The 14387-nt window shown below is 36.5% G+C and overlaps 1 protein-coding gene across 1 annotated transcript in view; it reads left to right on the top strand.

The window, feature by feature from the left end:
- The window catches only part of DR1 (down-regulator of transcription 1), a 16428-nt gene extending 5358 nt beyond the window's left edge, over positions 1 to 11070 (top strand). Inside the window, exons 2-3 of the mRNA XM_024197893.3 lie at positions 2926 to 3089; positions 9451 to 11070. Coding sequence (XP_024053661.1) covers positions 2926 to 3089; positions 9451 to 9597 — 311 coding nt within the window. The 3' untranslated portion in view covers positions 9598 to 11070. The remainder of the gene's footprint in view (positions 1 to 2925; positions 3090 to 9450) is intronic.
- The last annotated feature ends 3317 nt before the right edge of the window (positions 11071 to 14387 follow it).

The following is a 14387-nucleotide window of genomic DNA, read 5'->3' as shown; positions in this document are numbered from 1 at the left end:
TTAAACCTGTAGCATTTAAAGTAAACCAAATAGATCAGAGCGCTGATATCTACATGTGCAAATAGTAATAACAAAGCTGTTGAAGGCTGTGCCATTAACTTCATCAGAAAATATTTGTCAGTGATAAAGTAAAATACTGGTATGTCAGTTGGCCTTTTCTACAATAGGCTTTAAAACCAATTTTGAAAACAGAATATAAACTTTATTAAAAAATTAAATTTAGATAAAAGATGCAGTCAACTAAATTTGCCAGCTTAAAAGTGAAACTGACAATAAACAAAAGGGAGACTGACTTTATGGATTTTCATTGTCTAAGATTTGCAAAATGTACAAAATAACTAGAGCATGAATTGTCACAAGTAAATTCTATTTTTACAATTTTCATTTTTAATAATCAAAGATTTTACTAATAAAGAAATGTACTTGTTTGTCTTATTAAGTTAACTGTTGCTTAAAATTAGTTTTCAAACACTTTTTGTCTGGTGAAGAAAGGACCAAACCTTTTCCTCTTATTTTTTTTTAAATCAAATTCAAGTCAGGGGCTATTTATCCAGGTACTTATGTGGCCACCATCACAGTAGTTTTGTAATGCTTGCAAAGTATATTAAAAACAGATAATCTATCTTCCTAGTTTAATTAATCGGAGACCTTTTGTGTGTGTGAAGAACTAAGCTTTCCCCCAGTAAATTGAAGAAATTAGTTTTACACTGAAAGTGGAGAGGTCCATAGTCATTCTTCTCATCAAATATAAGATCTTTCCCAGCAGCTGGTCTATCTCTCTCACTTCCAAGCCCACTGTTCATTTGTCATCTGTTTCTTTGTTCACTGGAATGTTGCTGTTGTAGATGCTCATGGAGCTGAGAGGCAATCTCTCAGGTATCTTGGTACTCAAAACCCTCAATGGGATAAATCTAAAACAGACTAGGATCCAGAATAGAGTCTGAGAGCAGAATGCTAGGGTGGAGGTGATAACGGGGAGGGCCTCTGTTAAGCAGATGTGTTTTATACCACAGGGAGCTTTTTCTGGGTTTGACTTCATTCCTAGATATGCAGTGCAATCATCAAGCATAGAGGTCCCTAATGAATCAATCACTGTGACAGGTCTCTGTCTGCTAAAATGGGGTTTAATTTTCAGGCTAGTAATAGATGGTTGTTACTGCTGCTGTTTGGGCATCTAATAGCATTGAAGAGTCCTTAAGGAGTCCATGGCTGCAGACCAATTTAGCAATCTAAAGGCAGATGCTGCTCTCTGTAGTACAGAGGCAAGTTCTTCAAAATATTTCTGTAGCTTTCATCCTATTTTCAGTGGCTAGCTGAATAATGTTTGAAACCAGTGTATCCAGAACCCCTTTTTCCAGTAGTTCAAACTACTTTAAAGCATGGTTCAAAGCTCAATGTGGACAAGAGTTGGATCCTATCTACAGTAAAACAACTTTTAGGAACCTGGTTACAACAGTTGTTCCCTGATGCTGTCTGTCCAACCTGTTGTATATTTTGTGGAGACTATTAAAACCATGATTAGGTCCCAGCTATGCTACAAGATGGAATAGTGTCTTAGCGTTTTAGGGAGGGTTGGAGGACAGTTACTGAATTGCAACTAGGTATGCAACACACTATTATTTACATTGGGGGTGGGGTCTTAAATTAGCAATCCTTTCTTTCCTGAAATGGCCAAGTTGTTGCATATCGGTGCTAACTTCAGCCTGTTAAGAAAATGTACTTTTCTGGTTGGTCCATTATGCTTAAATGGGAGAAGGATGGGACTTTGGGCAGATGTGGTGTGTATGGTACATGTTACCATATATCTGTTCTTAAGCAAAATGGGAAATATGGCACCGGTTCCATTCATTTGTCTGGTTTATATGAAATTATTTTAAATTTATAACTAAGGGCTTGTCTACACTACCGCGGTAGTTCGACGGCTGGCAATCGAACTTCCGGGTTCGATTTATCGCGTCTGGTGTGGACGCGATAATTCGAACCAGGAAGTGCTCGCCGTCGACTGCGGTACTCCACCTCAGCGAGAGGAGTACCGCGGAGTCGACGGGGGAGCCTGCCTGCCGTGTGTGGACCGCGTCTGAACCGCGGTAAATTCGAACTAAGGTATGTCGACTTCAGCTACGTTATTCACGTAGCTGAAGTTGCGTACCTTAGATCGAATTGGGGTGTTAGTGTAGACCTGGCCTAAGAAATTAAACTGTCTCCTTGTCTTGCTGTTTTTCTCTGACTAGTTCCCTCACCTTTATGAAATATAGCTAAGAAATTTAAAAGTACCAGCAAAACCAGAGAAGAGCACACTTGATAGTCTCAAGTTTTGAAGATTTAAGACAGTGCACTTTTGGTGCAGGAAGGGAGTAGGGGAATATGACTTAGGCCATGGTTTTCAAACTTTTGGAGCTGAGCCCCTTCCCCTTCTCTCCCCCCCCCCCCCCCCCCGAGTTATAATTTTTGGTTGTGCTGCCCCAACCCAGAGAAATATAGACACAATACCTGCCCCTCAGGTTTTCAGGGTGTGGGAAGGCACGTGTGACAGTCTCTGGGGGCGGAGCCAGCACTGGGCACAGAGGCTGCCAGGAGCAGAAATCAGCACAGCATCAGTGGATGTTGACACTGACCCACAGGCTGGATGGCTTGTTGATGTGAGTCAGGGGGCTGGAGGTAGTGCTCCCTCCCCAAGTCCCAGCCGTTTGGGGACACCGCTTGCCCCCCAAATGTTCCTCTGTGCCCCTCAGTTTGAAAATCTCTCGCTTAGGCCTTCATGCACTACAGAAGAGTAAAAAGATGCAAATAAAAAAAAACGGTTGTGGGTCGCTTTAAATAAGGAATCTATAGGACAACAAGTTGGTGTCTTATTACAGGAAATTGTTTTGATGTGACTATAAATTTTAGTTATGCTAATTGATCAACATGTTTTCTTTTTTCCAGCACTAGAAAGCTTGGGTTTTGGCTCCTATATCAGTGAGGTAAAAGAAGTCTTACAAGAGTGCAAAACAGTAGCACTAAAAAGAAGAAAGGCCAGTTCTCGTTTGGAAAATCTTGGCATTCCTGAAGAAGAACTTCTAAGGCAGCAACAGGAGTTATTTGCAAAAGTGAGTGAGGCAATATTTCTGACTAAGAAATCTAATGTGAGGTTGAATGAACTAGACACTCCCTGATTTAGTGCCACAGAAACATGCATAAGTCCAGAAGAATCCCCTGTTCTATGGATTGCATGGCCATGAAAGATTTTACTGAATCTGACCTTGCAAAGTTAATATACCTGGCAAGAAATGCAAATGGATAAATAAGATGCTGAATTTTCTTTGTTACTTCTGTGATCTGACACGCCAGAGACATTGTATAGAAATGTGTAAGTTTTTTATTAGTCTGAGTTTTAAATAAATGTATTACTTTACCACTGGTGATATCAAAGCCATGCCACTCAATCATGTATTTCTATTTTACAGAAACGTTTACAAATGTTGGAGTTTTAAAAAATTATTCTCAACTACTTTTTGTATTCCTTTACTTGTATTACCAGATTTTCTTTAGTCCAATTGTATATATGAAGGGAAATGGCAACTAATATTTTAGAAAATGATCAATTTCTGTAAACTATAATCATAGAAATGTAGTGCTGGAAGAGACTTTGAGAGGTCATCTAATCCATCCTCCTGCAATGCGGCAGGGTCATGTGTACATAGGCCATCTCAGACACATGTCCTGAGAAACCACCAATGACAGGGATTCCACAACCTCTCTTAGAAACGTATTCCAGAACTTAACTACCATTATAATTAGAAAGTTTTTCTTAATATCTAACCTAAATATCCTTTGCTGCAGATTAGTCCGTTACTTCTTGTCCAACCTTTAGACCAACTTTTATAATAGCCCTTAACATATTTGAAGACTGTTATTAGGTCCCCTCTGAGTTGTCTTTTCTCAAGACTAAACATGCCCAATTTTTTTGGACCTTTCCTCATAGGTCTTAAACCTGCTATCACTTTTGTTGCTCTACTCTGGACTCTCTCCAGTTTATCCATTTGTTTCCTAAAGCATTGCACCCAGAACTGGACAGAATACTCCAGCTGAGGCCTCCCTAGTGCTAAGTAGAACAGGACAGTTACCTTCTGTCTTTTGTATATGACACTCTGTTAATATACCTTTTTTTGCAACTGCATCACGTTGTTGACTCATGTTTAATTTGTGATCCATTATAACCCCCAGATCCTTTTCAACAGTGCTACCACCTAGCCAGTTATTTCCCATTTTGTAGTTGTGCGTTTGCTTTTTTCCTTCCTAGGTGTAGTACTTTCCACTTATCTTTATTGAATTTTATTTTGTTGATTTCAGACCAATTCTTCAATTTATCAAGATTGTTCTGTATTCTAATCCTGTCCTCCAAAGTGCTAGCAACCCCTACCAGTTTAGTGTGCTCTGCACATTTTATAAGCATACTCTCCAGTCCGTTATTCAAGTCATTGGTGAAAATGTTGAATAGTACAAGACCTGGGACCCTGTGAGACCCCACTAGAAATGTCCCCCCAGTCTGATAGCAAATCGTTGACAATTACTCTTTGAGTAGGATCTTTCAACCAGTTGTTCACACACCTTATAATAATTGCATTTAGACCACATTTTGCTAGTTTGCTTATAAGAATGTCAGATGGACTGTGTCAAAAGCCTTACTAAAATCAAGATATGTCACATCTACGGCTTCCACCCATTCATTAGGCCAGTAATCCCATAAAAGAAGGAAATTAGGTTGATTTGTCATTATTTGTTCATGACAAATTCATGTTCAGTTTTACTTATAATTTTATCCTTTCCATGCTTGCAAATTATAGTTTAATAATTTGTTCCAGTATCTCCCAGGTCTCAAAGTTAGGCTGACTGGTCTATAATTCCCCATGTCCTCTTTGTTCCTCATTTTAAAGATAGGAACTATGTTTTTCCTTCTCCAGTCCTCTGGAACCTCACCATCTTCCATGAGTTCTCACAAATAATTGCTAATGGTTGAGATTTTCAGCTAGTTTTTAGATACCCTCAGGTGAGTTTCATTGGCTGCTGCCGACTTAAAAATATTTAACTTATCTAACTATTTTAACCTGTTCTTTCCTTGTTCTAGCTTGTTCCTTCCCCATTCTTGTTAATATTAATTTTCTAGTCACAACTTAATATTTTAGCCAAGACTGAAGCAAAATAGGGAACACCCCAGCCTCCTTGATGTCATCTGTTATTAGCTCTCCTTCCCCACTAAGGGAGAACCTACATCTTCCTTCAGCTTTTTCTCCCTATGTATTTGTAGTACCTCTTTTTATTGCCTTGTATGTCCCTTGCTAGGTGTAACTCATTTTGTGTCTTAATCATTTCAGTTTAAATGTCTTTCTTGGTTTTGGCTCCATCACTTCATGGGGGAAAAGGGTAATTTCCATCTCTCTAGTAGTTTGTTTGTCACAACAATGCTAAATCTCTAACATGTCTCCCCAGCTGTTTTCCCTTTACCCTTGAGTGACACTGTATAATCATATTGATTTACTATGAACTCTAAGATGATGATATTTCAAATATATTTCTCCATGCCTGACCTAATGTGAGACAGGGTCCTGCAACTCAGCCTTTCTTTCCAGCACTTCCTCTGAGATGGTTTGCAGATAATTCAAGTGTAACTGGCTAAGACTAAATTTGATTAGGAAGATACATAAACAGTCTTCTCTTCTCCCATTCTGTTACTATTGATACCACCGCTATTCTGCCAGACTCATAATGTGGCAATCATCTACAACACCTCCCTCTTACACCACTTATATCCTGGCCATATGCAAATCATATTGCTTTTTTTGTCCTCTGCATCCTTTCCTTTCTTTCTGTTCCCATGGTGAAAATGCTTATTCAGGTCCTTGTGATCTCACATCTTAGTTGCAACCTTCTCCTCACTGGCCTTACTGAAACTCACGTAATGCCAAAACCCAGATAAACTTTATTTTTGTATGTTGTAAAGTGCCAAGTACATTATAGCTAAATAGATGATGATGATGATGATGAGACAGTTGAAGTTTTCACCAGCTTTGGAAATTTATCACACGGCTAACACATGTAATGGTATAGTCCTGTGACAAATTAACGTATAGATACTTTTTTCCCCCCTTCATGCTAAGAGTAAAAAAGCCAATGTGGCTGCTGCAGAAGCAGTGTTTGGTTTTATAACAAACTGGTTAATTTAAATTTTTATTTTCTTTTAAGCTTAATGCAATGAAGTTTAATGTGGATAACTTAAATAAAACTGCACTCTACATAGGTCAAAAGGAGTAGAGGATGGGTGGGATAGGGATATTCTTACACTCCTGAGAGAGCAATATAAACAATGAGGAATTAAAATAATTAACTGACATTTCATTTAAAGAGGTATTATCAATTTAGACCTGATTTTTGACCTACTTTAAAATTGTTTAATCTAGTAGACACTGTCCTCTGAAGGTATGCATTTAATTTTTTAATTATTAGAGATTAATAAAAAATGCATTATAAAATTGTTAGTGCATTCAAGTTGCACTAGTCTGTGTATTCGATCAATAAATGAAACTTAAAATGGTCCTCATTTGATATTGTACAAAAATCTCTGATCAGATTCTAAAACAGTGCATTTTATTTTATTCAACAATATATCAAAGTATTTTGTGTATGTATTGTTGGAACAAGTGCTGTATTTGTACTCCAGTCCTGCAAATACTTATGCATGTGATTAGTCCTATTGATAATCCAGAATTTACCAGTGGTTATATGCAGAAGGAATACTGGCTGCTTAAATGACAATCACAATTCTTAAAATATTCATCTACACACCTGAGAAATTATGTATGTGTATAAGTGTTGGTAAGATCAGGGCCCTAGTTTTCCTTTATTTGTAAAAGTAACTTCCTTAATGAATGAATAAATCCAAATCAAGAGGCATCCTCATTCATTGTGAACGTTAGGTTGAAGTTTGTAGGAAAAAAATTGTTGTAGTATTTGAGAAGTGACTTGATTTGTGCAATTAAAAGACTGGCATACTGCATTATGGCATGAGGAGGCAGATTTAAAATTAAGGACACCTTAACGCCGGCAATTCCTGACTGAGTTCTTAGCCGTGCAACCTTATGGAGTTTCCTAGTATTTTCAAAAGAAAAAGAATGTAAAGAAGTGGTTATATAATCTGGTGGCACCTAATAGTTCCAGAATTATCTGTCCAGCAGAAGGTGCACAGTCCTGTGGAGCAGTGTTTCTGGTCCCTGAGATCTCCCTGACACAGTTTAGGAAGGCAGCAAGCTGGTCCCTGGTATCAGAAAGGTTGAGAGAAACTGCTGTAGAGCCACTGACTCTTATGGAGCCCTGCCACATTGAATGTGTATCTTAGACATGCATGTCCACTACTAATGTGTTCAGGTGTTGCTTTCATTTGTTTAGAACTTTGGTTAAAATGGCTAAAAGTGTACCAAAGTATTGACTGTGAATAAATTGATTCTCTTTAAACCCTAGTGACTGCATATGAATAATTTTAACTGAAACATTTAAAGCCTCTTTTCAGTGAGGGTTATTTCCTTTGCAGATGTCAGCTTTTTTTAAATCCAGCACATTTGTGCTAGAGCTTTTCAAAGAATTGTCACAACTCTTGGAATAGGGCCAGTATCTTTTTGTACTCTTATTGACTGACTGAATTGTCCTTGCTGAAATGTTCCAAAATATTATCCTTAGGTAGACAGTAGGTTCAGAAAATTTCTGCCTGATAGGCCAGTTATGGAAAATTCAAAATGAAAAGGGGATTTGAATGGAAATGTGAACTTAACTTTAAAAGTGTCCTATATAGAGGGGGGAAATGGGCTTTTGCTCTATTTTGCTTTATCTATAAAGAAGACCTGATTTTTGTTTCAAAAGATTTTTTTCTGCTGTTTTTTTTTTTTACAGTGCAAATTCAGGTTTTAAGTGGACTTGGCAAGCTGTTCAAGTAATCACCTGTATGACAACTGTCAAATCATCTCAAATATTCCTGCAAGCATACCCTGATTTAGGCAGTGGCTTACCTTTTTGATTGCACCATTGTACCATTCTTTCATTTTTTAGAATTTCATTTATTTGCGTTCCACATTTTTCTGAGTTAAAATATCTCAGTTAAGAACTTTTGTTGTTGTTGTAATTAGGCATAAGTGTCTATCTAAGGTTAAGCTGATTGGAGACCATAAAGGCTTACTCTTTTTTCTTACTGTTATTACTGTTCTAATAAATTAGTGCTTTAAAATATTTGGCCAATGTTTGACTGGTCAGTTGACCAATTATTTTTGGAGGCGACTATAGTGACTAAAGTACTAGAAAAAATATGACATCACAAGCAAGTGAAAGCTGACAGTTGAGAGGAGAAGGGACTTCTAATAAAACTTTTTACTTTGTTTGCACTTTTTATACTCTCAGCTTCAGTACCTAACAATCATTTAACAAAGACTTCCTATCAAATGTCAAACATCCCTTCTCCTTGAATTGAGGAAAGTTAACTCACAATAAACTTCTGAGAATCTTGAAAATTCATCTAGCAAAACTAGACTTAACATTCCTGATATTTATGTAACAAAACCAAGCAATCTTTTGGAGATGGGGAAATCTTTGATACTCTTATTTCAGAAAGAAGCAAAAACAGTGTTGGGAGGTGGAGGATGATAGGGCTGAATTTAGGTTCAGCTGCAAAGGTTAGGCCCTTATTAAATAAGAATATTGTTACATTACTTCGCTAGTTCTGACACTTTCAAACTATAACATATTGTGCATGTTTCACTTTCCTCACCCTCCATTTTTCCTTTTAATTTAATTTCATGCTTTGTTTAGGACACACGTAACAAACATATGTTCAGAGTGAATTGGTTTCTAAACATGTGAAGTATTAGTCAGCATCATCCTAATCCGTGTGCACTGCATTTAAGGTCTAAGATTTCTTAGTTAGAGCTACCATTTTAATAATGTCTTGCTTAAAGTAAGGCCTGGACTTCCTGGTCAGTATTTCCTAGGCAGTGTGGATAAGTGGTGGAAGGACTTGTTAATGCTAATTCTAGCCACTCTGCAACATTCCTGGTTAATTTTTCATTTGAAAGTGGTGCCTCTCTGATCCTGTGCAACCCCCAAAATTTTGGTTTTTTTCAAGTACATTTTTATTTACCCCAACCTCTTTGGTTTTCTGAGAATAAATGCTCCAAATGATGGTTGTACAGCATACCATAAAAATAGGTTATGCCAACGTGAAGAAAAAATGTTAATATCAATGCAAAGCATTGCAGTATTTTGAACACCCTTTATGTACAGTGATTATTTTTAGGTATAAATCTTGTACTTTGCACCTGCAGTTTCTGCTAGACCATTAATGTAATCTTTACCCATGTGCTATACTAATTCCTTAAAAGGATATTGGAAGTCTTGGGTTTTGTTAACAATTTAATTTTTGTCTGTCTTCAGGCTAGACAGCAGCAAGCAGAACTGGCCCAGCAGGAATGGCTACAGATGCAACAAGCAGCCCAACAAGCACAGCTTGCTGCTGCGTCAGCCAGTGCATCCAATCAGGCAGGATCCTCTCAGGATGAAGATGATGAAGATGATATCTGAAATTCACCAGCTGAGTTTCTCTTCCCACTGAGAAATATCTTTCCTGCACAATGAAAACAGTGAAATGAATGCTTACCTGTAATTTTGTATGCATCTTGGACTGGCCATGGTATTCTAGGGATGTCTGCTGTTGTGTGCTGTACATGTAAAAACTGTCTTTTTTTGAACTCTTAAAGATTTAAGGTTCAATATCATATCAACTTTGGATTTTTAATGGTGTATATGGAAATTTTAGATAGCAGTGCGTCATTTATTTGATCAATAAACAGTGTTAAAATAAACAACAAGTTTATAAAATAGTGAGATTTATACAGAAGCTCTAAATCCACATTTGCATTTCTCTTCCCTTTTAACTAAACTATAAAATCTTACATAGAGAATTTTTAATTGTTTTTCTTTTTTGGGGGGGTGGGAGTGGTTCAGTAGACACTTAATCTGCATAATGGAAACAAGCAAAGAGGTCAGCATAGTAAAGTCTGAATTCTTTGTCCTTTTAAAAATGAGGATATATATATATGGCAATAAATATTATATGTGCTCAAATACCACATTTGTTACAAATTTGAAAAGATACATTTTCACTAAGCTAGGAAAAGGTATGTTTAATAGGAGTTGTAGAAATTCTGTCTTTTTTTTTTTTGTATAGGGGTGAAATAATAAACCCATGATTTTATTATATCTATGAAGAGTCCTGAACCAATGGATATTTCATTTCAAAGACTGTAGAGAACTAATAATTCTTATTATTTCACTCCAATTTAATGTTAACTGTTATTGGTGGTATTACTTGCGTAGTCCGGACATGTTCATATTGTTCACATGTAAAGCTGGAACTTGGTGAACCAGAATTGTGTTAGTTCCATTGACTTAACTGGGAATTATTAAATGTTCAAGCCTACAAAGGCAAAAGTTGAAGCTAATGAACCTGGTTTCAGTAAAAGAGGGATTTTTATTTAACCCTGATTAGTTAGTTATTGTTGTCGGCATAATGTTAACATTTTCCAGACTAGGTTACCAATGGATTCCTCAGCTACCTTATGAAACAATAACATTTTCTTCATTCAAACAGGTTAGTAGGTGCAAATGATTCTGTCCAAGTTTAGTTAGGAAAGTATGCCCCAAGAGTAATCAGCACGATAAGGATCAGGAACAAGAAAGGAGTCTTTTTGACAGGTTGACTTTGAAAATTCTGTTTATATAAATGGATGGGCAGCTGTTCTTTGTGTAGAAATAGACCACAGTTGTGTCCATTATAGAATTTTAATGTTGAATGAAGAAATGTTGGCCTATGTTCTGGTACTCTTGTTTCCAGCAGAATGGAAAAGCCACTTGCATACTAGTGAAAACGATCAGATAGCTGTGTAAGAATGCACTCTCTTTTCTTTTAGTATGCTCTTGACAAGTTTCTCTAGTAAAAATTTTTGACTAAAAGCTGTGGGTGCAGCAATCTGTTTACATAGCGAAATAAACAGAAAACAGTGTTGCCCATTTTAAGCAGAGATCTGAACAAGTACAGTTGGCATATATTCAGATCTGCAAGGATCACCCAGTGGCTTTTGATTTCAATTTTAGAGTCGTTAGGTTACATATTGAATAAACTTGCACATTTTCTAAATGCATCCGTGCAGTGATGGCTCAAAAAGTAAAGATTAGTTTGTTGAATGTTAAGTTGAAAAACTTTCATGAAATATGTTGGACAAGATTTGACTAAGGAAGTGGTTTTCTGTAAAGACTTAAGTACCAAAGGTAGTAAATCTAGTCTAGTGAAACAATGTTAATGTGCAGTGTTGGCTTTTCTAATTTGTACTGTATCACCTTACACTTTCTATTTTAAATGAGTCTTTTTCTTTTAAGTAAACAAAATTAGGTATTTCACACTTGTTTTTTCTGATGCAGAATTCAGGTTAACATTTTACTGCATCTGGTATGTATGGGATAGTATGTTTGGTTCCTTGTGACCTTTTCTTTGGACGTTCCTGTGCTTTTTTCATATGCTGTATTCTTCAAGCAATAAAATTCTGATGTGTTTTTTAAATGGTTTTTATGTTTAATGTTGAATAGTCACTTTTCTTCACTGCATTTGCAATGTTATAAAGAAGAAATTTAAGGTTATTTAAGCACTGCTGCCATTTTGACTGGTGAGCAATTTTTGTGACAAAGATAAGGCTACCCAAAATCTGCTGTATGATATTCCTGCTCAGTTGAGCTAATTATATACTTGCAAACAGTATCTCTGTTTTGTCATGTTGACTCTCCTTCCAGGAAGTATATTTTCCCTATTTGCAATATTTGCATTTTTGTAAAGTGAACAGGTTCACTTGTTTAAAAACTGCATTTCCAGCTTTTCAGTGCTAAAGGGACAGTCAAAACCTCTAGAGTCAGATACACATTACTTATTACATCTTTTAGAATTTTATGGTGAGAAGAAATTTCTATTGTGAATTTTTTAATTTGAACAAACTAGCCATTATTTTTGTAGGACTTACTGCATTTATGTCTTGCCTCCTTCTGCTGGGTGGCAAAGACAAAGCTATTTCTAGAGCTATGATACTACTGATGCTGGTACACAAATAATAAATAGGCATAAGACATTATAAATTTAAGTTTGGTGAGTAAATCAGATGTCACTACTTAGTCTCTATTTTAAATAGGTGTGTCAGGAAATCAGTGCAGTCCTAGTGGGAAAAGAAAAGGTGCAAAGAATATTGCAAATAAGTTACATTACAAAAATTAGTTGTTCTTTTTAAGCTTATCATCAAATATAAATCTTCAATGTTCCATAGGCAACTTTTCATTCTCTCATGTCAGAATTAGGCTCTCTATTCAATATCCAAAATACAGTTCAGGAACAGTGAAACTTGAAATTAACTTCAGTACCAAATGTGAGGCTTTGACACTTTCTCAAGGTAATCTTATAAGAAACCAGTAGAAAAATGGAGCAGAGTTATTTGCTACCTAGTCACTTGTCATATGTGTAGCAGATTCTTTTCAAGCTTGGCATAGCATTAAACTGACACAGTATATCTCAGCAGAAGACATTCATTGCTGAGTAACGCTTTCAATTCAAGGCTGTTATGGAAGTTGAGTAAAGCTCTGTTTTCTGTCACTCCAATGGAATGTGTATGCATGACGTTTTACATGGTGAATAAAGTAGTTCCTTTTAATACTGCTTTTCTGGGATAAAATGAACAGTGAATTTTTCAAAAAACTTAAGCTGGAATCCCCCTTAAAAGTATATTTGAATGTCTCGTGTTCGTACAGAAGTGCTTGTTACAGGTTTGTTGTTAATACGTTAAAAAAAAAAAATCACATTTCTAGGAATGGAGAAAGCTCAAGTGGTAGATGGTGCATGTCAGATTTTGTAAAAATGCCTTCATTAAAGAAGATTCTTCTATATGCATAATAGTACATGTTCGTTGATCTTCAAATCACTTTGAAACCATGTCAAATTAAAAAAAATGACTTACTGTAAATTCTTCATTGTTTATGTGCAGAACTCGATTACCTCTAAACGGAACCACTTGCACAACTTTAGTAATCTTGCGTTGTAATGTAACATTGAATTTGAATGCAAAAACTAAAGTTCCATAATGTTGCCTTAAGATTCTGAAATGAAGTATAATACTGAATGTGTAATGACTACAGTATGCAAAGGCTGCCAATGCTGACTTGAGTGCTGTAGTTCAACTAGCTAAATAGTAACAGTTTTACTTTCAATATTGCTTTATTATCTCCTGTGAATCATTCCTTTTGCTTTTGACAATTTTTAACAAGTGTCCTTTAAAGGGAGTGGGGAGTAAAGTTAAGATGGGGTTCCAAAATTCATCTGTTTGCAAGATCTATCTAGTTGTTAAAAATTTAGGATTTCAGTGCTGGGTAGAGACCTGTCAAGTAAATGGACCATCCACCCACACTGAACATAGCCATCATTGCTGAATGTTCCTGGCATAACTCAGTGGAGGAAAAAGGTATGGCAGTAAGTTTAAAAGTTGGTCTGTTAAGGTCCACTTGTAGTCAGAGAAGTGGCAATGGCCACTTAATCAACAGATGCTGTGTGTGCGTTTTGTTTATTGACTAAGCTTTTATGGTACTTTTGTCTTCCAGCACTGCAGCGCTAACACGGGTCCAGAAGTGAGCTGAATTCTATTCTGGGTCAGAGATGAACAACAAAATTAGTTGCATCCTGTCTCATCTCTCGGTGCACAAAGTTCTAAAAGCAGTAGAACTGAGGCAGTTTCACTGGACAGAGAGACAACCAAGGCGAGTTGTTATAGGGAGAGAGAGTTCTATGCTGGGGCCCTCTCCCCTATGTAATGTTAAGCCACACCACTGTACAGGTGCTTAACAAGTGGAAGTATAACAGCATGGGGCAATGGAAATTGGGTTTATGTGGATCCCCCTTCAACAAACTTTTGTGTATTGGCTCGGCTGCAGAGGCAAGACTAGCAGAAGATGAATAATTATTGTACAAATGTACAACAATTGTACAACATCAAATCCAAACTTATGTACATTTAATTGTACATTTGAGTAATATTAAAACAAACATCACAAGTACAGTGAAGGAGCTTTACTTACAGAAAACAACTTGAATGTAGGATGGACTACTTGCTACAGTTTATTTAAAAATTAAATAATTTCAAGCTTTAGATATGGTTGGTCACATCTGGTAGTGTGATCTGTGTGATGATAGCCATCTTAAACATAAAATTGATCATCGGATACTATGACTTATGTACTTTTTACTGCCTTCTCTGTCTTCTGATGCAGCCCTACCAAGTCTATTGCTA

This window comes from Terrapene carolina, unplaced genomic scaffold (genome assembly GCF_002925995.2).
Source record: "Terrapene carolina triunguis isolate 2854851 unplaced genomic scaffold, T_m_triunguis-2.0 Scaffold210, whole genome shotgun sequence".
In the NCBI taxonomy this organism is placed as follows: domain Eukaryota; kingdom Metazoa; phylum Chordata; order Testudines; family Emydidae; genus Terrapene; species Terrapene triunguis.
The sequence above is the reverse complement of the archived record's forward strand: the minus strand, read 5'-3'. Positions and strand labels throughout refer to the sequence as shown.